The sequence below is a fragment of the Myxocyprinus asiaticus genome, chromosome 11 (assembly GCF_019703515.2).
Source record: "Myxocyprinus asiaticus isolate MX2 ecotype Aquarium Trade chromosome 11, UBuf_Myxa_2, whole genome shotgun sequence".
Lineage (NCBI taxonomy): Eukaryota > Metazoa > Chordata > Actinopteri > Cypriniformes > Catostomidae > Myxocyprinus > Myxocyprinus asiaticus.
The window spans coordinates 10742114-10769162 of NC_059354.1; the positions used below are offsets into that span (position 1 = coordinate 10742114).

The window sequence follows — 27049 nt, forward strand, 5'->3', positions numbered from 1 at the left end:
ACTTCTGCACGTGATGCTGAAAAAACAGCAAAATGTGGGGAAATGGTCAAATACGTGAATAGCGAATGTTTATATAGAAAAACAATAAATGCAGCACATGCAGACACAAAAACTTTTTTGGTGTGAGCAGCCCCATCTCAGTGTTTCTTGAAGAATATAGTTAAGTCTTGAATGCATACACTGTAGCACAAAAACTTAACAGGATGTTGTATTTTTTGCCCTGATATTGGTTGATTCAAAACAGATAATAAATAAAAAGTAATATTCTACAAACAATAATACTGGGGGAAAATTTAATTAAATTTAAGTTAAATAAATTTACCACAATGAAATGTTGAAACTGAATAATAAAAAAGAAAGAAATGTGGGAAAGAAATGCCCATGTGCCTTTTCCACAATAACTAAATAAAAGTAGATTTTACCCTTGCTTACATAATTTATGGGATATAACAAATGATCACACATCCCCTTGTGAAACGTTTATACAACCAAATGCACTGCATGTCAACACCCAGTGAAGTCTTCATTGGTACAGATCCTTCTTGCTTTAATGTTGACTAAAGTGCTTTGTGCCCTTGCTTTTTATCTTCATCTGAGGTCAATATCTGCGATCAGCATATTCAGGACCCAGTTTTTCTCTTGAGAATGCAGAAACTTTCCCACAGTTTATTCTGCCAGCCTTGCCCTGCTATCGGTACCAAGGACAGCAACAACAGCACAGTCTTCTGAGAGGGTTATTTTTCTTGTATCTGACTGCCTTTTTAAACTTCTCCTTGGTTACCGCTACATAGTCTTGGGTCTTCTCCACATTAGCTTGTATGTGGTCGATCTGGTGTCCCTGCTCTTCCACCACCATGAACACATCTAGAAAGAGATCTCGAAGGTCCTTCATGCTGCTTTCCAGGTTAAAAGCTATTTGTGGCACTGCTCTGTCTCTGATAGCTGCTTATGGGGGATCTTTGCATCCACCATGATGTTCTCATTGAAGATCTCCCACTTGCCCTACTCGATCATGTTGTCCACCTCCTCTTCAGAAAGCTCACAGCCTGAAACCTCCAACTGGCAAATGATGAACTGTTTGCATTTGTCTTGCTTGCTTAGGAGCGAGTTTTTGTATTGACGCATCACTATCTGGAACTGGCAGAAGAGAGCTGCATGCTGGACCTTCTGGATGCGGGAAGTGGATGCACCCGGGCCCAACTCAGCCTCTGTGTGTTTGGCCTGTTTGGAAAGGGTGTCTGATTTCTTATGCAGACTCTCTGCCAACAGCTTAATGTCTCAAGTCATGCTACTCTCCTTCTTCATGATGGTGAGATGCCTCATGGTAGCCACAAAGTTTCTCTGCTTTTGGATGAACTTCTTGACCTCAGAGATCAGCTCCTCAATGCTATCCCAAATGCTCCTTCAGGAAGCTGTCCAGAACAGGCTCTGCCTCAAAGATGACAGCTTGCAATCCCACCACCGATGATGGGTCTGTGTCCTTGTCCTCGCTAAAAGGGTTGTTGTCCACCAGTCCATCACTGGCCTTCATGCACTGACGCAACTCCTCTATGCGGTCCTTCATGACTGCAGAAAGAGAAGACATTGACGGAGACCAGGTCCAATTTTCTCTTAGATATTAGTGTTTTCTTTGTGGAAAATGTTCCTCTGCTTCTCATAGCCTGTAATTAACCACAGAAGAGACGATTGACTTGTCAATATTGAGTGAGTTTACATGCATGTTCCTACACCAATTATGTGTAATATGCCAACAACGCGTGTGGTCATGTAAACGTGTTACTTTATTGGTGTAAGATCATAAACAGTGTAAGAATAAACTGAAAGACACGGGTAGATTTTTGCCCATTACACTGATTTCATGTGGCAAGTAAACACCTTAACCGGTGTTCTTACCGGCTCATCCAATGTGCACACATTTTGAGTGCATGCCTCTTTACGGTTTGATGTCAAAAGCAGAGAATAATGCACTTATTTCTAATGTCATGTAAATGCGGATTTATTTTCTACCAATCATACCACAGGATATATAAGACGGCACTTACATCACTCTAGCAACAGTCTTTCCGGCATCCCTCCATCTCCCCATATCCATCCCAATCTTTTAATAGTTCCTGCCCTATAGTTTCCTTCATATTTTAAGTAGTCCCTTAGGGGGGTAAATTCGAGCTCGAGTCGAGCCTCATCCTCGAGCTCCTCCTTTGTGGTGAGCAGGCCAAATACATTTACCCTTTATAGCTCAAAGATTATATGGGCAGGCAAACTCTTGAATTTGACTTACAGTACAGTGATAATATCTGATTTTTATCTGTGATGCATTTTCATTGCATGAGCTCCAGACCCCTTGCATTAAGATTTTAAATTCCTTAATTTGATGGTTATGTTGAATTACAATTTGCATTACACTGCTGAGAGATCTTTCTTCTTAAATTTCCTCAGGAGAAATAAAAATAGACACAAATAGAAACACACTTTAGCTTTAAACTTTGCAAATCTAAAATAAGTTTTATGTGTTACTGTATATATACAGGTTTTATTTTGCAACATATAAAAATATCCTAGTAAATTCACAGACTTCCTAGACAGTACTGAGTTACAGAAAACACACTATTTTTGGCATATGTAAAGGTCACATTTTTGCTAGTTGCTTTTCCATGCAATACGCCTTCAGCTGCTGAGGTCTTGTGTCAAAGGAAGGATTAAGTGAAGGCCTTGATTCAAAACCTGTGCAGTATTCCCAGTCCACATATCACTGCTGTACATTCATCATGACCACTGTAATTCAAAAAGCCTTTTCTTCTGACACGGTACAGAACATTATATATTAGCATTCAACTGGAATTGTTTTTAAATTGCTCACTTACTGGCTTGTTGTCTGAAAGGTAAGATGCATGACTTCTGAAATATTTTATCCTGTCTGGACTGTGGTTTTGGAAAGTGTCACGTCATGGGGTGGGTTTAGCAAAAATGTTTGAGGGAAATATAAGCACTCCAAATCAAAACTGGCTTTCCAATTGCTGAAGGGATTTCAAACAGGAAAAAATGCAGTTGCATATGTGTTTGAGTATAGCCAACCCAAGCTCCTTAGGGAAAAGTTTATAAATATAAGGGTGGGCTTTGTTTTCTGTTGTTGCTGGTTGAGGGGCCTTCTAAGCAAGTCGCACACCTCATTCTATAGCTTAGAAACCTTCAAGAGCATTATATAACATTTTCTAATCCTGTCTGCAGCTTATGTTGGTCCAGTGAACTTGCTGTATTGTGTCAAACTAGGTCATTTCAAACTGTTTTTCTTTAAAGTGCCTCTTTGTGAGTCATCAGATCTATTTTGTTTTCCATATTATGCAGTACAACTATGTTGATATGTTCCCCTTGTATGCTGGTCTGACTGTACAGGTGATGATGTTATCCAGATTTTCTGATGGTATTTTAAAATATTAAAAGACATTGATACAAAGGACAAAATATATGATACAATTTTACCTGCCATTACTTTTGAAAATAGCAACATTTCTACATAAAATTAATCTTGAATGATCACTAGTGACACAAATGTATATATACACGTGTATATATACTGTATAATAAACTATGACATTACATTATCACTCACTACCCCTAAAACCACCTGTCCTCTGACCATGGTAAACTTAAGAACGATCAAAATACATGTATGTATCTTTAAAAGAAACATTCATACTATGTCCTGACAGAAGTAAAAATGTATAGAAATATATATTATTATATAGATTTCAGAGCAGTGTCCCCTATATTTTTGTCAACACTGTGAGATATTTATGAAAACCAAGCAATTTTAAAAGTCAGCCGTGATCACAATGGTCATCTGTCCGTATTTCCCTGCTTAAAATGTTTATAGTCTATATATATATATATATATGTATATATAGACTATAAACGTTTTAAGTAATTGTGCTTATTTTTTCTGTTTGCAGTTTTTAGATAATTTCCCGCATAACAAGTAGGTTATATTAGAATCTAGCAACACCAGAAAAACTAAATGACTACAGCATTTAATGTGCCTTGCAAAATATGGTTATTTGGTCAACACAACCCTGTCACATTTTCTGCCTGATGGTGGTGATTCAATGTATGGAACTGAAAATCAGTTTGAAACCAATTTTCATTCATTCATTCATTGAATTCATTTATTTAAATGGATTTCCATGACTTCTTATAACTTGACCAGATTGCCAAACAATGGTTATTGTTGTTTTTTTTAATTCTGTTGTTTGTCTTGCTTTGCCCTGTATTGTCAAAATACAACGTATAAAGCCAATTAAAAAAGGATTTGGCCTGAATGAACAAAATGAACTTACTGTGTATTGAAAGAATCAATTAACATTTTTATGTGATGTGCAAAGCCAAGCAAGTACATTAAAAATGTTAAAATATTGAGCTGGGACAGATACCTTTATTGTCATGCATATTAATTTGGACATAATATCTACTTATTTATTGAACCATACGTGAAAAAATCGGTTTACATGCATGTAGCTTCTAATTAGAGGAGGAATATACTTCTGTTCAAACACATGCTTATGATTGGATGCTGTCTCTGACCATTAACTTTTCCTCCATCAAGATGTTCACTGCTGTCCGAGTGGATTCAAAAGTAATTTAAAGTTCAATCATAACTTCTATTATTATTTTTATAATACGGAAACTACACAAATATTACATTTAGATGTATTCACATAAATATCCCAAACAGTACTTAATGTTGGAAGGAGACATACAGCAAGTTGCTGGTTTAGGTAACTGAAGTAACCTCTTAGTTTAACTTCAGTTTAATGATGATATTTTAGGATAGGTAGAATACAAAACAAACAACAAAAGCTATCTACAGAGTGTTTTGGCGGTCTACAGGGTATTATTTTAAATTATGCAGCGCATGCTTAAGCAGCTCTTCGTTGTATCGACAGAGGTACAATTTCTACACGTTACAAGCATTTTAACATTGCAGAATTTTTGTTTAGCGGAGTTAGCCTGTGATTCTTTAGATTAAATTAAGTTTTTTTAAAGGTTACTGTTGTGTAATTTAACTGATATACTTATAAGCTATTAGTTTTTCTTCCCATTCTAAGGAATATTGAGAGCTCATAGGACTTGTTTGGTCTAGTTTCCCACCCTAGTTTGAACAAGGTGGATGTATTTTGTTGTTCGCATGGTAGAAGTTTCCGAAGTAAGTAACAAGAGTGTGTGTTTACTGTAAAACAGTCATATTTCTTTATTTGATCTATATGGGCAACATAAACTGTTGTGTACATGCACAAGTTTGATCATTTGTAGGGATGGCAAAGATCTGTCTTTCAATCCATTGTGAATGTAACTAGTCTTTCTTATCTCTCTGTTTCAAGTGTTCGATGAGTAGCGCTTTAGAAACCAGAATCTACCAAACACACACATGCAGAACTTCATCGGCACAGTCTTCACTGATGACTTTATATCTCATCAGAAGGCATTAAAGATGGAAAAGACTTCTGATGAACTTTCTGAGATTCTCTTTATTTGTGACTTAAAGGTATTATTATGGTCTTAGTTGTTTACTATTGTTCTGTGGTTCAACAGACCTTGATTTTACACAGAATAATTTGAGCCTGTCTAATACTAAACCTGAATTCAAGGGATAGTTCACTCAAAAATAAAACCTCTGTCATTTACTAACCCTCATGTCATCCCAGATGTGTATGACTTTCTTTCTTCTGCAGAACACAAATGAAGATTTTTATAAGAATATCTCAGCTCTGTCGGTCCATACAATGCAAGTGAATGGATACCAACATTTTAAAACTCCAAAAAGAACATAAAGGCAGCATAAAAGTAATCCATATGACTCCAGTGGTTAAATCCATATCTTAAGAAGAAATATAATTCTGTTTGAGAAACAGATAAATATTTATGTCCTTTTTTTTTTTTTTTACTATAAATTCTCCTCCCTGTCCAGTAGGTGGCGATAAACACAAAGAATGCAAATCCCCCACACCTATCATATTGCTTAAGAAGATATATACATAACTACTGGAGTTGTATAGATTACTTTTATGCTGTATCCGCTGAATACAACTTTTCAGTACACTCACCATTAAAGGAATAGCTCACCCAAAAATGAAAATTCTCTCATCATTAACTCACCCTCATGCCATCCCAGCTGTGTATGACTTTCTTTCTTCTGCCGAACACAAATTAAGTTTTGTAGAAAAATATCTCAGCTCTGTATATCCATTCAATTCAAGTGAATGATAGTTCAGAAAGGTAATCCATTTGACTCCAGTGGTTTAATCAATGTCTTCTTAGGTGATCCAGTTGGTTCTGGGTGGCAGACCAAAATAAAAAACCCTTTTCACTGTACATCTTGCCATTGCAATCTCTGTGGGGATTTGGTCCCCATTCACTTGTATTGAATTAACCTACAGAGTTTGTGTTCTGCAGATAAATCATCATCATCAGTCAGTGATCTAATTTTACATTACAACTCATCATCCTGTCAGTTGGACCCTGCCCCAGCCTCCCTTCTTAAACACTGTGAGTCAGTCATTTCAGCACCTATTTCACATATGATAAACACATCTATTGCATCTGCCATTGTTCCAACTGATCTTAAAATTGCCACTGTTACACCAGTCCTTAAAGGTCCCAACTTAGATCCATCTTCCCTCTGCAACTATCGTCCTATTTCTAACCTGCCTTTTATATCTAAACTTCTGGAAAAAATTGTAGCCTCCCAGTTACAATCACATCTTGTATCTAATAATCTCTATGACCCTTTTCAATCTGGTTTTCGCCTATTCCACAGCACTGAAACTGCTCTCTTGAAGGTTATTAATGATCTCCTCCTCTCTGCTGACTCTGGATTTCTCAGTATTCTGATATTGCTTGACCTGAGCTCTGCTTTTGACACATATGCCATAAAACACTCCATTCCCAACTTTCAGATATTGGTATTACTGGCACTGCTCTATCCTGGTTTTCTTCCTACCTCACTAACAGACAATATTTCATCTCGATTAAGAAAAACAAATCCCCTACTGCTCCTCTCACTCAGAATATCCCCCAGGGTTCTGTACTGGGTCCACTACTATTCATAATTTACATTCTCTCACTAGGTCAGATCATCCGTTGTCATGGTCTCAGTTATCACTGCTATGCTGATGACACCCAGATTTATAAATCCACACATTTTGATGAAACACATGCCATCAGCTCATTAACTGCCTGTATCAATGATGTAAAAATTTGGTTAAACAGTAATTTCTTAAAATTCAATGCTGACAAAACTGAGATCATGATTTCTGGGCCACAAACACATTTGTGTCAATATTGATGGAAATCTGACCAAACCCTCTAAAACAATTAAGAATCTGGGAATCACTTTTGATCCATCTCTTACTTTTGAAGCCCACATCACAACCATTACTAAAACTGCTTTCTTCCATCTACGGCACATTGCACAACTTCGCCCCATTCTCAGTTTGAAGGATGCAGAATCACTAGTTCATGCTTTCATATCATCACGTCTCGACTACTGTAACTGCCTCTTTACTGGCTAAAACTACTGCCCGATTAAAATACATCCAAAACTCTGCAGCTAGAGTTCTCACTAACACCAAGCATTCTGCACACATTACTCCCATCTTGTTTAGTCTTCACTGGCTACCTGTCTCGTGCCGTATTAAGTTTAAAATTCTTCTCCTAACATACAAAGCTCTCAATGATCTGGCACCTCATTATATATGTGAGCTACTGCATCCATACACACCAGCACGCACTCTTTATTCTTCCGATACCAAATTGTTGTCTATTTCCAGATTTCGTCTATCCAATTTTGGTGGGAGATCCTTCAGTTTAGTTGCACCTAAACTGTGGAACTCTCTACCTCAGAGCCGCTGTGACATCTCCTCTATTTATATCTTTAAATCTCAGCTTAAAACATATCTTTTCTCAGCGCATTATCTGTCTATTAAGACTGATGTTTTATTTCCCCCTTTGTAATTGAGATTGTAACTTCTTTTGAAATGTATATTAATGTACTTTGTCCTGTTAAATGTATATGGAGTGTAAATGTCCTTGAGCATGTAGAAAGGTGCTATATAAATAAAACATATTATTATAAAGGAAAGTCATACAGATCTGGGATGGCATGATGGTGAATAAATGATGAGAGAATTTTCATTTTTGGGTGAACTATCCCATTAATGGTGTGTACTGAAAAGTTGTATTTACATGTCATGTTAGAATATGTTTATGTTATAAGCCCAGATGGAATATGTGTGTGCAGAACTCAGCAGAAAAATCAGCAGAATTTCAACATTTCTCATTCCTAAATGTTCTACAAATTTCCCATCACTTGCATGATGTTTATGAAATATTTTGGCTAATTGTGTGATGCTTTTAGCAACCATCAAACATACAGAACTCTCAGGTTAATTTAACACATTTTACCATGTTTAAATCCCATCCACAAAATTCTGTTTGGGCCTAAACTTTCCTATCTTTAGTTCCCTATCTGTCATTCACTCAACGTTGTGTCGATGTAGTGACACTAGGGGTCACTCTTGGGAGCCCGAGACACCTCTGGTCTTTGATAAAAGGCCAATGAAAATTGGCGAGTGGTATTTGCATGCCACTCCCCCGGACATACGGGTATAAAAGAAGCTGGTATGCAACCACTCATTCAGATTTTCTCTTTGGAGCCGAACGGTCATGCTCACTGAGCTGAATTTTACTGTTCATTCACTTCTGCTGGATCTGACGGCGCATTTCAGCGGCTTCTCCCTCCTCTGCACTGGTGCACTGCAGAGAACGCCCCTGGGCACTTCGGCAGAAAAAAAGAGAGTATATTTTCTGATAGAGCTTTTTTCCTCTAAAAGAGTATATTTCTCTAAAAGAGCGGCACACACAGAATGTCTTTTAAAGATGCGTCTTTTTAAAGATGCCTTTCTGATTATGTGTTATTCCTGGTTGAGGTCATTATCTCTCAACTTCGGATGGTCATGATCGCTGTCTTTCATGTCTGGGCATGCGCCACACGGACGCAGCGTTTGTGGATGGTTCATGTTCTCATTGCGAGAACATGACCATGGCAACGTTGTGGTCGCGGATTGCCTTCGTAAGAAAGCAAGCCACCCCAGCGGCTCCCTGCCTTGGTCCTTCTACCTACGGGTATGAGGCCAGCGCGGCTAGCACTGGGGGCGATTTGGGGATCTCAATGGGATCGCCTCCGCCGGGTATCCCCCCGCGGATCTCCCATTCCCCAGCACACTCGTCTGCCCCAGTCAGGCTTCCGGATGAGTTCGCCGGCTCGTCTCACGGCGAGTCTGGCCTCTTGTTCGGAGCCCGCGAAGATGATGAGCTCTAGAGCGCAGCATCGGAGAGCGGGCTTGCCCAGTCGGATGCAGAAGCCTCAGCTGGGCTCCCCCCCTCGGGGATGATTGCCTAGTCACAGGCTGATGCAGAAATGACGGACATGCTTTCCCGGGCGGCCGTGAGCGTCGGGTTAGAGTGGAACCCTCCGCTCTCCCCTGAACCCTCGTGGCTTGATGATTGGTTCCTGGGCTCGCGGCGCCGCTCAAAGCAGCCACGCCCCGCTCCAGTGCCTTTCTTCCCGGAAGTGCACGAGGAGCTGATGAAATTGTGGGAGGCACCTTTTACTGCCCAGCCCCGATTCCGCAGTTCCCCTGCCCTCACTACCCTCGATGGTGGGGCGGCCAGGGGCTATACGGCGATTCCCCCAGTGGATAAGGCGCTCGCAGTGCACCTGTGCCCGCAGAGCGCCGCCACCTGGCACGGACGCCCTAAGCTCCCATCCAAGCCCTGTAGGATCACGTCGTCCCTGATGGCAAAAGCCTACAGCGCTGCTGGACAAGCTGCCTCTGCCCTGCACGCCATGGCTCTCCTGCAGGTCCACCAAGCCAAGGCATTGAAAGAACTGCACAAGGGTAGTTCTGCCCCAGATTTGATGCAAGAACTGCGCTCGGCAACCGACCAAGCTCTCCGAGCAACGAAGGTCATGGCGTAGTCTCTCGGGTGGACGATGGCCACATTAGTGGTCCAGGAGCGCCACCTTTGGCTCAACCTGGTCGAGATGGGTGAGGCCGATGGGACGAGGAGCAGGTTGTCCTGGTAGCACCCTACTGGCCCACCCAGACATGGTTCTCGGACCTCACGCTCCTCACGACAGCCCCCCCCCCCAGCGAATTCCCCTGAGGAAGGACCTTCTTTCTCAGGGACGGGGCACCATCTGGCACTCACGACCAGACCTCTGGAATTTCCATGTCTGGCCCCTGGATGGGACACGGAAGACCTAAGCGGTCTACCACCTGCGGTTGTAGACACGATCACTCAGGCTAGGGTCCCTTTACGAGGCGCCTGTATGCCTTTAAGTGCCGTCTGTTCGCTAAGTAGGAAGACCCCCAGAGATGCGCAGTCGGATCAGTGTTTTCCTTCCTGCAGGAGAGGTTGGAAGGGAGGCTGGCCCCTTCCACCTTGAAGGTGTACGTTGCCGCCATAGCAGCACACCATGACGCAGTCGATGGTAAGTCCTTAGGGAAGCACGACCTGATCATCAGGTTCCTAAGAGGTGCCAGGAGGCTGAATCCCTCCAGACCGCGCCTCGTTCCCTCATGAGACCTCTCTGTAGTTCTTCAGGGTCTACAGAGAGCCCCCTTTGAGCCTTTGCATTCAGTCGAGCTTAAGGCACTCTCCTTGAAGACTGCCCTCCTGACTGCGCTCACTTCCATCAAGAGGGTAGGAGACCTGCAAGTGTTCTCTGTCAGCGAAACGTGCCTGGACTTCAGTCCGGCCTACTCCCACGTGATCCTGAGACCCCGACCGGGCTATGCGCCCAAGGTTCCCATGACCCCTTTTAGGGACCAGGTGGTGAACCTGCAAGCGCTGCCTCAGGAGGAGGCAGACCCAGCCCTGACGTTGCTGTTTCCGGTGCGCACTTTACACATCTATTTGGATCGCACGCAGAGCTTTAGGATCTCTGAGCAGCTCTTTGTCTGCTTTGGTGCTGTAGGGCTTTACTGGTTGTTTAGATCAGTGTTACTATCAGAAATAATTGGTAATTATTTCTGTAGTTATTAATCAATATTTAAATTAATTAATTGGATTTAACTCATTAAAACCTCATATGGGACTCCAGTAAATGTAGTGTGCTACGTTTAGGAGCAAGTTTGGTTATTAGCAATAATTAATAATTATCAAAGATAATTATTAATTACAAAAATCAATAGAACATTGATGAGAATCAATGTTAGCTTTTTTTAATCCTTTAAATCAACAGTTATCAAAGATAGTCGTTAATTGTTAACGTCGATGAAACATTAATTAAAATTAACACTAGCTTGTTGATCATTCAAATTCAATCAAAGATAATTATCAATTATCAAAAATCAATAGAATATTAATAAGGATTAACATTGACGGGGCATCACCCTGGAATCAGGGACTAATAACCGAATATTAAAACAGTCTCAATATTAGATTGTTTTCTTAGGAAAATCGACATCCGAAGAATATCGATTTTCGGGGAAAAAAACAATGAATGAAGGTTTGAATCCGAGCACTGACATCCCGTCAGCACGACACAGGCGTATGCAAAACAAACCAAAACACTTCTCTTTGTAATATAAACAAAAGTTTATTTATGCAGTAATATCAATTAATAATTAATACAATGCAGTCAATAAACTTCCGACTTACAACTACAAACTAAACAGTGACATGATTAGATATGGAAATAAAAATAATCCTATAACACATAAAGTGTGTGTGTGTGTGTGTGTGTGTGTGTGTTAGTGTGGTTAGTGAGAGAGAGAAAGAGAGAGAGAGATGATTAAGTGACAGCCCGAAAGCTGATTTTGCGATAGCTGGAGATAAAGCAGCTGTGTTCATCACTCAGAGACGCGGTTTTACGAGCGGGGCTCGTAAAAGTCCCTTGTTATTTGACTCTTTAATGGATGAACTCAGTTGCTGTCTCACCCGCGATGGCGAAAATGCACAACAGTCCAATCTGGTTGGACCACAATACAGTAAAACAAATTCGTGATAATTAATACCCTGAGTATTAATAATTAGCGGACATGGCGGTCCGTAAACTGTACAAGCAAAAACCTTTAAACACAAGAATAACACGCTATAATATTCTATCTCTGCCCAGACGTAACCTCTTACTTGAATCGCATGAGGACACAGGTAGAATGTGTTTTCCTCCGTCCTTTAACTTTGACCCGGTTTCTTGAGGCTCGTGTGATGACAAGAGGCCATTTCCACGCGCTGTCGGCAGGCGGTACGGCTGTTGATTCTCAGAGGGCGGTACGGCTGTTGATTCTCGGCGGGCTGGCGGAGAACTCAGAAATGTCGACTTGATTGAAGATGGAAGAGAAATCTTTAATCTCTTCACTTCTGTAGGCCAATGGATGAAGATGCGAATTGCTCAGCGGTCTCCTTCGGATCCGTTAGAGTGTTCGGTTGAACACAGAGTAAGCTCAGCTCGTCCAGCGAGATGGAGATTGTATGGCTACAGTTTCAAGTCGGACATTACTTCCTTATGCCACGAGGTTGCACCGGAGAGCAGCAAAAAGCTACGTCCGTATTCGGTGAACTAAGTCGCTGGAAGCCACTTTGGAAGCATTTCAGAATTATTTGAAGTCCTGATGATGTCATGCTTGAGGGACGTTCTGTTGTGTGCCTCATCCAATAGGAGTTGAGTGCTCGATCCTTTAGTGGGCAAGGCTTCATGGATCTGTAGTCTGTTTTGGACTCCCTTTGTTTGATTTTGGCGCGATTTTTGTCAGTAAAATGTACGACTTAGAAGGAGGGGGCTTGAGGAATGTTTTTGACTGTTAGGCCTGCTTTCTATCTGAATACATGAGGCCCAACAGTGCACAGCGGAAAGGAAGCGCTGTCTCCAAGCAGAGGATCGCCCACTGGCTCATTGACGCCATAGCTATGGCATATCACGCCCAGGACGTGCAACCCCTGGTAGGGCTACGAGCCCATTCTACCAGGGGTGTAGCGGCCTCCTGGGCCCTGGCCAGGGGTGCCTCTCTAACAGACATTTGCAGAGCAGCAGGCTGGGCAACACCCAACACCTTTGCAAGGTTCTACAACCTCCGGGTGGAACCGGTTTTGTCCCAGGTAGTGGCACTCAATACAAATGGAGAAGCCCGGGATATCCGGCCGGGTGTATCGCTTGCACAAAGTGCCTTCCACCTCCTTTTGAGCTGAAGACGTGCACCATTAATTCCCAGTAGTGTTCACAAGCTTTATTCCATATTTGAATTCCTCCGAGCCCCGTTGCAGTCAAGTTTTCGGAGAGACTCGCTGCCGGCCCAGTACACATGCTAACTAAGAGTCTGTTCTGGGGTAGGTGCTCCGCATGTGGTGGTTCCCTGTAAGGCTAACCCCATGCGATATATATCTTCCACTAATTCGTTTCCCTGTTGGCAAACTATGTCTTCCTTGGGCAGAGCCCCTCTGCCCCAGTCTCCATGTTTGTAGTAACTCCTCCCCCATTGGGTAGGATCTACCTTGAAGACTCTCCACATGGTCGGAAAGACCATGTGATGTATTCTTCCACTTAAATACCCCCCCTCTCTTTGGACGAGGTGTGGTCTCCGCTGTGTCTTCCCCTTGGGAGGGACACCCCCCGACTAGACCTGGCGGCCCAGTCGGATAATCCCCCTTCTTTTTTAGGGAGTGGAAAAAGAGAAGGGGAAAAGAGGCCATGACTGGGTTAGCCTGTCTCTATCTTTTGGGTAGTCGACTTGTCCCCAAAGGGCCATTCAACACTCATAACTATTTTGGGGGAGGTTACGTGTCGATCTGGTGTGCTGGCTATGAGGCATACAGTAGTCTGCCCACCACACACCGCCAGTTCACGTAACACAGTTCAGCCAGTTGTGCCGTTTCGTATAGGGACCCCTAGTGTCACTACATTGACACAACGTCGAGTGAGTGACAGATAGGGAACGTCATGGTTACTTGTGTAACCTCTATTCCCTGATGGAGGGAACGAGACGTTGTGTCCCTCCTGCCACAATGCTGAATTACTTGCTGAAATGGCCGGACCTTGTCTTGGCTCCTCTGCATAAAACCTGAATGAGTGGTTGCATACCAGCTCCTTTTATACCCGTATGTCCGGGGGAGTGGCATGCAAATTCCACTCGCCAGTTTTCATTGGCCTTTTATCAAAGACCAGAGGTGTCTCGGGCTCCCAAGAGTGACCCCTAGTGTCACTACGTCAATACAACGTCTCGTTCCCTCCATCAGGGAATGGAGGTTACACAAGTAACGATGACGACAATTGTGAAGGTTACAAAAGCTATGAATTTGGGTTGGAAACTGAAGGGTTTTTTATAATTCACAATGTTTAGGCTTAATAACACATTCAACATGTTCAACTTTTAACGCTAGATTAAAATTATACTTTCAGGATCAACATAGTGTCCACACAAGTCGAACCACTGTGCTTCGTGCACTTCCTGTGCTGCTGAGAGAAGACACCTCAAGATTCTTCAAAACATGTAGGGTAAATTATTTAATTAACACATTTCTAAATCATTTCATTTTGAAACTTAAAGGAATGCCTCACCCAAAAAATATTTCATTACTTACTCACCCTCACGTGATCCCAGATGTGTATGACTTTCTTCTGCAGATCACAAACAGTTATTTAGAAGAGTATTTCAGCTCTGTAAGGCCATACAATGCAAGTGAATGGGTGTCAGAACTTTGAAGCTCCAAAAAGCAGTTAGAAACAGCATAAAAGTAATCCATACAAATCCAGTTGTTAAATCCATGTCTTCTGAAGTGCTATAATTAGTGTGTATGAGAAACAAATCAACATTTAAGTCATTTATTACAATAAATCTCCACTTTCACATTTACATCTGAAAGCCTGTTTAGTTTCACTTTCACATCTGAAAGTGAAAGTGGAGATTTGTAATAAAAAGGACTTAAATATTGATCTGTTTATTGTATCTGAAGACATGGATCTAACCACTAGAGTCTTATGGATTACTTTTATTCTGCCTTTATGTGCTTTTTGGAGCTTCAAAGTGCTGGTCACCATTCATTTTCATTATATGGACCTACAGAGCTGAGATGTTTTTTAAAAAATCTTCATTTGTGTTCAGCAGATGAAAGAAAGTCATACACATCTGGGATAGCATGAGGGTGAGTAAATGATGTGAGAATTTTCATTTTTGGGGGAACTATCCTTTTAAAGATGATTTATAAAAAAATTTAAAAAAAAGCTTTTGTCTTCTATGGAAGAAATAAAGTCATACAGGTCTGGAACAAGTGAGTAAATAATCACATAATTTTTGTTTCACATCTTTTATGTATGTGTGTATTTTGAAATTTTTTAATAAATTGTTCCTTAATTTTGCCACTTTTTTCTATTTCTGCATTTCAGGGCTGAAGATTCAGAAGAGCCAAATGTTGGATATTCACCAGTTGTCCTGTTAACAGCAGTCAGAGAACTCACAGATGCCACAATTCACTACAATCTGGTCAAAATTTCATTGTTCTTGAAAGTCATCACCCACCTGCCCAGGCTTTTCAGATTTCTTTTTACGTTTGGACTGATTTATGCATTAGATCTGAGTTACCAAAAAGAGTTTTAAAGACAGGTGGCCAGGTTTTAACGTTGAAGGATGTGCAACAATAATGCAGCTGTAGACAATTTATCTTGTTGCTGTCAAGTGTGTTTCTGCAGTAAAAACATTTCAGAATTTACAAAAAATAATTTTGATGCCTGCATATTTTACGGTGCATTACCATTTATAATTTAAAATTATCAACTTTCAGGAGCATTAACCAATAAACACGTATTGACCCTGCTCAGTGTCACTCACACAAACACCGAACACCATCAGGGTAACACATGTGAAATTAAAATAATGCAATAAACATTAACTAAACTGCATCAAATATAACACAGATCACCCCAGTGTACATAACTGATACTAAAAATAAGAAGAAACATAACTATTCCCATAAAATATAATGAAATGTAATGGGTGACGCAAGGCATTCTGGGAATGCCAGATTAATGTTTTTACCGTGATTTTAACAATTGACCATAAAAAGTACTCCGTTGTCAAATGTACTCTCGTTAAACATAATATACATTTTTTTTTTTTTTTTTTACCAGTAATTATACAGGAAAATCATACTTTTTGCATATAATTTTTTTTACAGCATTTTATTGTAAAATTACATGTATTTTCTTTTCAAATATATTATAAATTTTTACCATATATTTCAAAGTAATTACCCGTTAACCAATTAACTCTTTTTTACTGTAGCATTTTTAGTCTTTTACCGTTAAAATTACTGCCATTTTTTTACAGTGTAAATAAGTATTCCACATCCTATTGTGATTTGTTGACTGCTATTATTATTACATTGAAAAATAAACAATTTAAAAAATTTAATGACCTTTGTTGCACAAGAAGGCCATGCTGAAGGAAAGATAAGGAGGATCTACACAAAGAGGCAGCAGTGAACTCATAACAAACAATGCAGGGTGGGACTGTGGACCAAGTCCTCCTGGCATGAGTCAGCTACAACACAAACTGTTTTTCCCCAAGATATTCCTTACCTGGAATTAAAGGCATTATTCTCTAACACGAAAACAGCATTATTTTGACGTTTATTGAAAAGGATCTCCTAAGATTAAATCTACTTAAAAATACATGTCCCTTTCCAACATTTTTAGGTGCAAAAGATATAAAAAAAAATTATTTATTTTTTTAAAGCATTATTCTGAATATTCAGCAGATCTAAACAATTTTGTACATTAATTATTAGCATATACGCTGGCAGGTATATAGTGCCCTCTGCTGTTTTAGAAGTTAAAACACTTTATAAGGCTTCCAAATCATGTGTAAGTTTTTTCTTTTTTCTATTAGTTCATTTAGATTTTGCATCTGCATGAAAAAGTTATAATATAATATTACACAACAATCTGAAAAAATAAGAATACTGTGCTGTGAAATACACATCTGCACTTACTGTATTTGCCATTGCCCCAGACATCCGATTTTCAACATAGCTGTGCTTATTTTATTTCTCTGGTATCACCTTACGGCCTCTTTATTCTCACAATGAAATAATTTACATTTGAATCAATATTTTATGTACATTTATTTATTTATTCGGTAAGTAGCCGCGTAATAGCCGGATAATGTACAGTCCTAATCCTGATCACTTTTGTGTTGTGAGTTGTGACTGACTGACTGTACATTATCCATTACATAATTAAATAATTAACATGAGAAGAGACTGTCTCAGGTATGTGCATGTGTAATTAACTAGTGGTCCCATGTCTTCTTCATCTCTTTTGGGTGGTCTGTCGTCTTTCTCACTCTTCAACCACACCTTGATCTACAATGGACAAACACAGTTTTCTTAAGATCTTCAATCTATAACTGCTATAAAGTCAAAATGTCCAAAATACAATCTAAGGTAGTATATAAGTGTTGCTTTATGGTTTGGGGGCATTTGTTGTGTCCTTTATATTAGGATGCACTCTGTATCAATACTTTTAAATATTTATGAATATAATAGGTCAAAATTAACATACAAAAGAGTAAAAAAGGTGTCAGAATGTGACTGCCAGAACAAATACTATGTAATAACACAAGTCACAATGCCACTACACTGCTATGCCAATGCAAATATCAGATCATCAATGTATTCTGTATGTTTGAACACATTTGGCTATGGTTGTACCTGAAGTTTCAGTATCTTTCACATTGGTCCAAAGAGAAAGCCCTGTAACTGTCTTGGGTTTCCATTTCAAGATAGTAGTCATGACAGGCTCTTCTTCCTCTGTATCTGCTTTATCCTGCAGTCCGGAAAATGTCATTAAGATTTGGGTTTCACACAAAGACACCTTAAAAACCTTATGCCTCATTCTTTTAGGCTCACTAACTTGTACATGCATTCTTCATTTGTAATCAAAAAATGCAGTAATTTGTAATAGACAAGGCTTAGATGTTTTTAGTGTGTTGGTATGCTTTTATATATTCATATCAATCTGTATTCTTAGGGCGAATTTGCTTGTAACAGGATTTTATTTAGCTTATATACTGTAGTTATGTTTGGCAATATGTACTAGCATATCAATACCAAGCCGTAAAACATCTGAAATTCCAGTATTTTGCTTTATCCACTCTATGCTCCTAGGGCGTTCCACTACTCACTCGTCTAAGGCAGAGTTTTTCAACCTTTACAAACCCATGGACCCCCATTCAGACTCTCAGCCAACCAAGGGACCCCATACAAAAATTGTTTGACTGGGTAACACTGCACAATGCAGGACCTTCAACACTGGGCATGGCTTTTGTCTTGCACAAGTTTCTGTTGGCATGCAGAAAGGCAACAGGCAAGCTATGCTATAAGAGGCAGAGCAACAATCTGTTAAGAAGGTTGCCACAGAACCTCATCTCCAAAAGCTGAAATGGTGATATAGCTCTGGCCCTGAGAACGCAACTTCAAGGCCTTCCCTTCCTCTCTGGTCTCTTCATCTAGTGCTTGCTGGAGTTTCAGCAAAGGAAAATCATTTTAAACAAGTGAATCTTTCAAACAATTCTCAAACAATTCTCAAAACAAGCCATATAACAATAGAACACTCATGAGAACAGGAAGAGAGGAACAGTATGGCTTTATAACACATTTCAGAGTAAAGTTGTCAACTTAAATGGAAGTATGGAAATTATGTAGTGACCAAAAATGTTAAGCAAATCAAAACCATCTTATATTTTAGATTATTCAAAGTAGCCACCCTCTGACTTGATTCCAGCTCTGCACACGCTAGACATTCTCTCAACCAACTTCTCCACAGGCACCTGAGATGCGTATTAAAGGAGTTTCCATGTATGTTGTCTGCTCCTTCAGTATTCAGTGCAACTCATCCATTAAAAAAAAAAAAAGCATTTACGCCATTCATAATCTTAACAATCAAATTCCACTGTTGATAAATCACAGTTCAACAGTCACAATTTGCATATTTTCTGTTTTAACATCAATAACTAACCTTTCACTAATTTACAAATGTAAAATTGACTAATTTTATATACAGTAAATGCTCCAAATTTCCAGAATATACAATATACAGTATGTATATACAGTATGTGTTTGTGTGTTCGTGTGTGTTTGTTGGGGTGTTATTGCATGCTATTATGAGTGTCAAATTGACCCGGAGGTAAAGTACTTTTTTTTTATAGCTTTGATATATATATATATATATATATATATATATATATATATATATATATATATATATATATAAAAAAATAATAATAATAATAATTTAAAATGTCATTCCCAGATTCAGATCACCTCTGTGGAGGATGTCATGAACTTTCAGGCCGCAAAGTTAAAGTTAAGTTTATGTAACTCAGTGTTAAATGTTCAAACAGGTCAAATTGTAACCCGTATGATCATTCAAAGGTTAAGCTTTTAATTTCGGTCAAATGTCTCCAAACTATTGGTACTGTAAATGTGCCATTTTATAGGATAATGCTACTTTAAATGAATCCTCTTAAAATGTAAAGACATGTTGAAAAACAAAAATAGACATACCTGATCTATCTGGAAATACATCCCATGCTGCTCACACCCAATGTTAAACACATACTTCCCTGGACCAGAGGGCTAGAAAATGTGAATAGCTTTTATAATTGACCAGCTTGTGAGAGAAGTACAAGTATCTTGTAATGTTCAAAGCTGCAGATAATATAGACAAATGGTTCTCAACTGGTTTTGCTTAGGATCCAGATTTTACATGTAACATCAAGTTTTCTAAAATCAAACATGAAATGTATTAATGTTACCATGAACTGCATAGGCTTAAAAATATGCAAAATTATCAACACAATAATTTGTAAATGCATACACAACAGCAGAAATGTGATTTACCAGTCTATCACATGGAACAAACACTGGACTAAATATTGTTTTAGTAATACCAAGTGACAAGTAAATTTGTGTCAAAATAATGTAGAGTTTGATTTGATGCAGAAGCGTTTAGGTCAACAAAAAAGATATGGGAAGTATTTTCTCCTCCCTTTTAAAATGTCATAAGCCTATATATTTGTTGTCATAACTATGCACAATGATATAGTTAGTTGCATGTTATGATCTGCATTTAGCATTGTTTAAACCCCTGCTGTCCTGGACCCTGCCAGAGCAGACCTGTGACACCCCACCAGTTGAGAACCACAGATATAGTATAAGACATACATTATTATTGACAAAGTTGCCCTGATATCTGTGGTTCAGATGGATAAGCTCCCCAGCTGATTCCATTTTACCCATGATCCATGTGCCCATGCACTGAGAACCTGTATCATTATATGTGTACAAACCCTGCCCATGTCTAAGAGAAAAACAGAGAGACAAGACAGTTAATTACATTTATAAAAAAATCATGTTTTGCCATCAACATTTTAACCAAGTGGACATGAAGATAATATGAAAATAGTTACAACTCTAATAACCGTAGAATGGGCATATTAGGCTTTTAGATTAGAATAGTAAAGAATGAGATTGCTGTTAAAACTATGCGCTGCAGTTACACCTTTGATGGAGCAACCATTCACCATCATAAGTGTCTCCATTAGGGTATGTGTAAACACCATGACCCTGTCGCTGGTCATCCACCCAGCTTCCTGAGGAAGAGGAAAAGAAGTTCAAGTAGTTCTAAAAAATTGGTGTAACAGTAAAAAGAAATAATGATGATAATAATAATAAAAAAAAAAGTATTTCTTAAAGCTAAAATTAGAGATAAGAAATATTGGCCTAAGAAGTTTGGGATAATCTTTTAGTATTCTTTCTTAAACACAAGTATGCACTGAAACAAACTGGTTTAAAAAATATACTAAATATTTGAAAAACTTTTGTCCAGTTAATGTCTTGGTTACTTTCGTAACCTCCGTTCCCTGATGGAGGGAACAAGATGTCGTGTCAATGTAGTGACACTAGGGGTCACTCTTGGGAGCCCCAAACACCTCTGATCTTTGAGAAAAGGCCAATGGGAATTGGCGAGTGGAATTTGCATGCCACTCCCCCGGACATACGGGTATAAAAGGAGCTGGCTCGCAACCACTCATTCAGGTTTTGTGCTGAGGAGCCGAGACAAGGTCCCGGCTATTTCAGCAGGTAGTTCAGTGTTGTGGCAAGAGGGACACAACGTCTCATTCCCTCCATCAGGGAACGGAGGTTACGAAAGTAACCAAGACGTTCCCTATCTGTCACTCACTCGACGTTGTATTGATGTAGTGACACTAGGGGTCCCTATATGAAATGCCACAAGGACTAAACTGTGTTACTTGGACTGGCAGTGCGAGACGGGCAGACCGCTGTGTGCCTCGTAGCCAGCACACCAGGCTGTCACGTAACCTCCTCCTATGAGCGTCGAAAGTTCCCCTGTATCTCGGGGACAAGTCGACTGCCCAAAAATTGGGGACAGGCTAGCCCAGCCGTGGCCTCTTCTCCTCTTTTTTCTCCCCAAAAAGAGTGGAAACCATTAACTGACTGGGGGCCGTAAGTGTCCGCGTCGGGGGGGTGTCACTCCCAAGGGGAAGACACCGTGGAGACCACACCCCGCCAAGGGGGGGGGGGGGGCATTTGAGTGGAAATACGTCACATGGTCTTACCGAGTTTTGTCAGAAGTATGTCATGTGGAGAAGTCTTGTGGTAGGTCCTACCTGAGGGGGGAGGAGCTCTACAGACACGGTGACCAGGGGAAGAGGAACCTCTGCCCAAGGAAGATGCAGTTTACCAACAGGGAAACCATTTAGCGGAAGATACATCACTCAGGGTTACCTATGGGGAACCAGCGCATGTGGAGCACCTACCCCAGTACAGGGCCTAGTTAGCACACGTACTGGGCCGGCAGCGAGTTTCTCCGCAAACCCACCTGCCACAGGGCTAAGGAGAAAGTCATCCAGGGTCCACAACTTTGTGAACACAGCTGGGAGTCAAAGCGCACGTCTTCACCTCGGGGAGGGGAAAGGCGATATGCGCAAGCGGTACACCCGGCCAGCTGTCCCGGAACTCACCTGCTCGGACCTGACAACACACGGGACGAGACTGGCTCAACCTGGAGATTGTAAAACCTTGCAAAGGTGTTGGGTGTTGCCCAGTCCGCTGCTCTGCAGATGTCTGCTAAAGAGGCACCATTGGTCAGGGCCCAGGAGGCCGCCACACTCCTAGTAGAGTGGCCTCACAGCCCCAAGGGGGACGGCACGTCCTGGGCGTGATATGCCATCGTGATGGCGTCAATGACCCAGTGGGCGATCCTCTGTGTGGAGACAGCGCTCCCTTTCAGCTGTCCGCCAAAGCAGACAAAGAGCTACTTGGAGCTTCTAAAGCTCTGTGTGCACTCCAAATTAATGCGCAAAGCACGCACCGGACACAGCAACGCCAAGGCTGGGTCTGCCTCCTCCTGGGGCAATGCTTGCAGGTTCACCACCTGATCCCTAAACGGGGTCGTGGGAACCTTGGGCACATAGCCCGGTCAGGGTCTCAGGATCACGTGAGAGTAGCCCGGACCGAACTCCAGGCATGTTTCGCTGACAGAGAATGCCTGCAGGTCCCCTACCCTCTTGATGGATGTGAGCGCAGTCAGGAGGGCAGTCTTCAAGGAGAGTGCTTTTAGCTCAACTGACTCCAGGGGATCGAATGGAGCTCCCCGTAGGCCCCGAAGGACCACAGAGAGGTCCCATGAGGGGATGAGGCATGGTCTGGGGGGATTCAACCTCCTAGCGCCTCTCAGGAACTTGATGATCAAGTCGTGCTTCCCCAAATACTTACCGTCTAATGCATCGTGATGTGCCGATATAGCGGCTACATACACCTTCAATGTGGAGGGGGACAGCCGCCTGTCCAGCCTCTCCTGCAGGAAGGAAAGCACCAATCCGACTGTGCATTTCTGGGGGTCCTCGCGTCGGGAAGAACACCACTTGCCCTCCATGACTTCGTCAGCTCCTCATGCACCTCCGGGAAGAAAGGGACCGGGGCGGGGCATGGATGTGAGCAGTGCTCTGGGCCCAGGAACCAGTCATCGAGCCGCGAGGGTTCAGGGGAGAGTGGAGGAATCCACTCCAGTCCGACGCTTGCAGCCGCCCAGGCAAGCATGTCCATCAGCTCCGCGTCGGCCTGTGACTGGGCGACCATACCCGAAGGTGGAAGCCCAGCCGAAGCCTCAGCGTCGGACTGGACAAGCCCGCTCTCCGATGCTGCGATCGACAGCTCATCCTCTTCATAAGCTCCGAATGAGAGCGTGAACATGCCCTGAGACGAGCCGGCAGTCTCATCCCAGAACCCGACCGGGGCAGACGAGCGTGCTGGGGAATGGGAGGTCCATGGGGGGTTTCCCGGCGAAAGTACTCCCATTGAGGTCCCCAAATCGCCCCCAATGCTAGCCGACACAGCCTCATACCCATAGGTAGAAGGACCGAGGTGGGGGGCTGCTGGGGTGGCTTTCCCTCTTACGAAAGAAAGCCGCGACCACAACGTTGCCATTGTCATGTTCTCGCAATGAGGACATGACCCGTCCACGAATGATGTCTCCATGTGGGTGGTGCCCAAACATGTCAGGCAACGATCGTGGTTGTCAGAAGCGGAGAGGTAAAGACTGCAAACAGGAATTATACACAAACGGAAAGACATCTTTAAAAAGACGCTCCCGTAAGTGCCACTCTTTTAGTAGAAGAAAATGTACTCTTTTAGGAAAAGAATATACTCTTTTAGCCTGCCAAAGCGCCCAGGGGCATTCTCTGCACTCCACCGGTGCAGAGGGGGAGAAGCTGCTGAAATGCGCCGTAAATCCAGCAGATGAGGTGAATGAACTCGGTGGATGAATTCAGCTCAATGAATAGAACCGCTCGGCTCCGAAGAGAAAATCTGAATGAGTGGTTGCGAGCCAGCTAGGCCCTGTACTGGGGTAGGTGCTCCACATGCGCTGGTTCCCCATAGGTAACCCTGAGTGATGTATCTTCCGCTAAATGGTTTTCCTGTTGGTAAACTGCATCTTCCTTAGGCAGAGGTTCCTCTTCCCCTGGTCACCGTGTCTGTAGAGCTCCTCCCCCCTCAGGTAGGACCTACCACAAGACTTCTCCACATGACATACTTCTGACAAAGTGGAGACCACATCCCACCTTGGCGGGGTGTGGTCTCCACGGTGTCTTCCCCTTGGGAGTGACACCCCCCCGACGCAGACACTTATGGCCCCCAGTCGGTTAACGGTTTCCACTCTTTTTGGGGAGAAAAAAGAGGAGAAGAGGCCACGGCTGGGCTAGCCTATCCCCAATTTTTGGGCAGTCGACTTGTCCCCGAGATACAGGGGACCTTTCGACGCTCGTAGGAGCATTGGGGGAGGTTACGTGACAGCCTGGTGTGCTGGCTACGAGGCACACAGCGGTCTGCCCATCTCGCACTGCCAGTCCAAGTAACACAGTTCAGTCCTTGTGGCGTTTCGTATAGGGACCCCTAGTGTCACTACATCGACACAACGTCGAGTGAGTGACAGATAGGGAACATCTTGATTACTTTCGTAACCTCCGTTCCCTGATGGAGGGAACGAGATGTTGTGTCCCTCTTGCCACAACACTGAACTACCTGCTGAAATAGCTGGGACATTGTCTCGGCTCCTCAGCACAAAACCTGAATGAGTGGTTGCGAGCCAGCTCCTTTTATACCCGTATGTCCGGGGGAGTGGCATGCAAATTCCACTCGCCAATTCCCATTGATCCCAAGAGTGACCCCTAGTGTCACTACATTGACACAACATCGAGTGAGTGACAGATAGGGAAAGTAAGGTTGTGTAAGCTAGTCAAAATGCAGGTAGCCATTAAAACAAAATAAAACATAAAAAATAGAGGACCCATTTACACCCTTATTGTGTGTGAAGTTTTTTCAAAATATCAGATATTTTGACATTTTTATGAAAAGGTATGTTTGAGTAACGCTAAGAAAACATATTGATGTTCGTGACTCAAAAGAAATTTAAAACATGTAATCATGTAAAATTTGTAAACATATTTTTAACCTTGAAAATATGTTTGAAAGCTTTTTTTTTTTATTAGTGATGGGCACTCATGTGTATTCAAGGTGCAAGAAAAATATTTTAATACCTTTTAAACAATATTCTATTTTATTTATTTATTTATTTTGTAGAAAATTCTATAAAAAATAAATCAAAAATGTATGAAACCAAAATGGACACAAAGATTATGTTTCGACGCACTAGATACTACAGTAAATATGTGTTTTAAATGAGATTTTAGAATATTTCTCATTTTTGTCATCCAAGGCAACCTTATTTGTCAACGACATTTACAGTACTGATATACTTTACGATAACACTGACACATAAAGGACTTACCTTCATATTTGGAGCCATCTGGGTAATAAAATATACCTTGTCCATGTTTTAAATTCATGTGCCACTCTCCAGTGTATCGGGCCCCATTCTTGAACTTGTATGTGCCCTAACATACACCCAACACATTATCATATGCCACCATTGTTTATGAGAAACTCTCTGACAAATGAGAAGTGTTTTGTGAGCAGAATTACCCGTCCAGATCTCTTGCCATATTCATATGATCCTTGGTAAGTGTCTCCATTAGGCAGGACAGCTTTCCCCTGTCCGTGTCTCTCTCCGGCTTCATTTCTGTCTCCCTCATACTCCTGCAACACATGATCTACTGTTGTGATCTACTGCTGAAAGAATGTGTCTCGAACATAATTAATGAAAGTCACTCACCCCCAGGGACCCTTGCTCGTCGTCAAACACTTCGGAGCCAACGTCTGACATAATAAACTCAAGGTTATTGAGCAGAAGTATCCCAAACGCAACCTAACGGTTCAAAGCTGTTGACTGTTACCATAGCAACGCCGCATGAGGCGACGCATGCGCAGCTTCACCCAGCTGTTTTAACGTCACGTTTGCATAATAAAGCATTACTTTCTATTTTAAAATAAACAGATATGTAAAATACCAGTCAAACGTTTGGACACTCTTGACTTGTTACTCGTGATCTTAAAACTCCTTTAGTCTTAAGGTTTATGCTTAAATGCTTTTAATTAGTTTTGTAGACAATTTAAATGGGGTTTGGGTGAATTTCTTTACAGAGCTAAACAAATAAAAAGGAGTTGGACCGGATAATAACGGAAGAGCATCCAACAAGTAATAGCCTTATAAAGGACGAGTATGTGTGTCTAATGTTTTACTGGTTGTTTAAATGTTTGTTTTTTAATGTAACCCATAGTTTATTATTATTATTATTTTATTTTGGCAAGGTTTTAGCTCGTGACTGTTTTAATTTTATGTAACATAGTTTATTATAATAATTATTATTATTATTAGACTTTTATTTTGACAGGTTTTTGGCTCGTTGCCGTATTTTGTATTTAACAATTTATTATTATTATTATTATCATCATCATCATTATTATTTTTTATTATTATTCGAATTTTATTTTGACAGGGTTTTAGCTCGTAACATAAAAAATGTAATGTAACAGTGTATTGTTATTATTATTATGTAACAGTTTATTATTATTATCATCATCATAATTATTTATTATTGTTGTACTTTTATTTTAAAAGGTTTTTAGCTCGTAACATATAAAACTTTATTGTAACAGTGTATTATTATTATTTATCATTATTATTCGAATTATTCGTTACGTATTTTTTATGTAACAGTTTTTAAAATATTGAGTATAAGTTTATAACATTATGCTTTCTGTTATATTACCCTGGAATTAGTTTAAAAAATGAATTACCACAGCTGCGTGGGGGTGACAGTAAATTTGCCATCTTCTCCCATTTTACTGTCTTAATCCATCGCTCTCTAATTTTTTTTTTTTTTTTTTTTTTTTTCCTCTTCTGGAAAGTCATTCAACCGTAATAGTGGATTTTTTGTTTTGGTCTTGGAGCAAATAGGTAAGTGAAAATAATATTTGTTATGATCTCCCATTCACCGCTGTCGAACTTTACCCTGCA

General features: G+C 41.0%; 1 protein-coding gene and 1 pseudogene across 2 annotated transcripts; both read right to left on the minus strand.

The window, feature by feature from the left end:
- Nucleotides 1–295: 295 nt before the first annotated feature.
- Nucleotides 296–1564, minus strand: LOC127447819 (syntaxin-19-like; annotated as a pseudogene).
- Nucleotides 1565–17153: 15589 nt separating this feature from the next.
- LOC127447820 (radial spoke head 1 homolog) lies at nt 17154–26892 on the minus strand. 2 transcript variants are annotated; one of them, XM_051709896.1, is made up of 9 exons: nt 26830–26892; nt 25805–25848; nt 25615–25728; nt 25421–25526; nt 20612–20702; nt 20275–20410; nt 19615–19686; nt 17761–17875; nt 17154–17412 (listed from the first exon to the last, which is right to left on the minus strand). In XM_051709896.1, the coding sequence occupies exons 1-9, from the start codon at nt 26861–26863 to the stop codon at nt 17390–17392; spliced, it is 735 nt and encodes a 244-aa protein (XP_051565856.1). In that variant the 5' UTR covers nt 26864–26892; the 3' UTR covers nt 17154–17389. The 2 variants fall into 2 exon arrangements, with proteins under 2 accessions (XP_051565856.1, XP_051565857.1); XM_051709897.1 differs by lacking the exon at nt 26830–26892 and having other exon boundaries at nt 25805–26801.
- Nucleotides 26893–27049: the final 157 nt, after the last annotated feature.

Bases quoted from the DNA above. Each gene is read 5' to 3' on its own strand.
- LOC127447820 (XM_051709896.1), bottom strand. From the start codon at position 26,863: ATGGCAAATTTACTGTCACCCCCACGCAGCTGTG. The intron at 25,527-25,614 runs GTAATTCTGCTC...GGTGTATGTTAG, and splicing joins ATGGCAAGAGATCTGGACGG to GGCACATACAAGTTCAAGAA. The intron at 20,703-25,420 runs GTAAGTCCTTTA...CCTCTTCCTCAG, and splicing joins AGATGGCTCCAAATATGAAG to GAAGCTGGGTGGATGACCAG.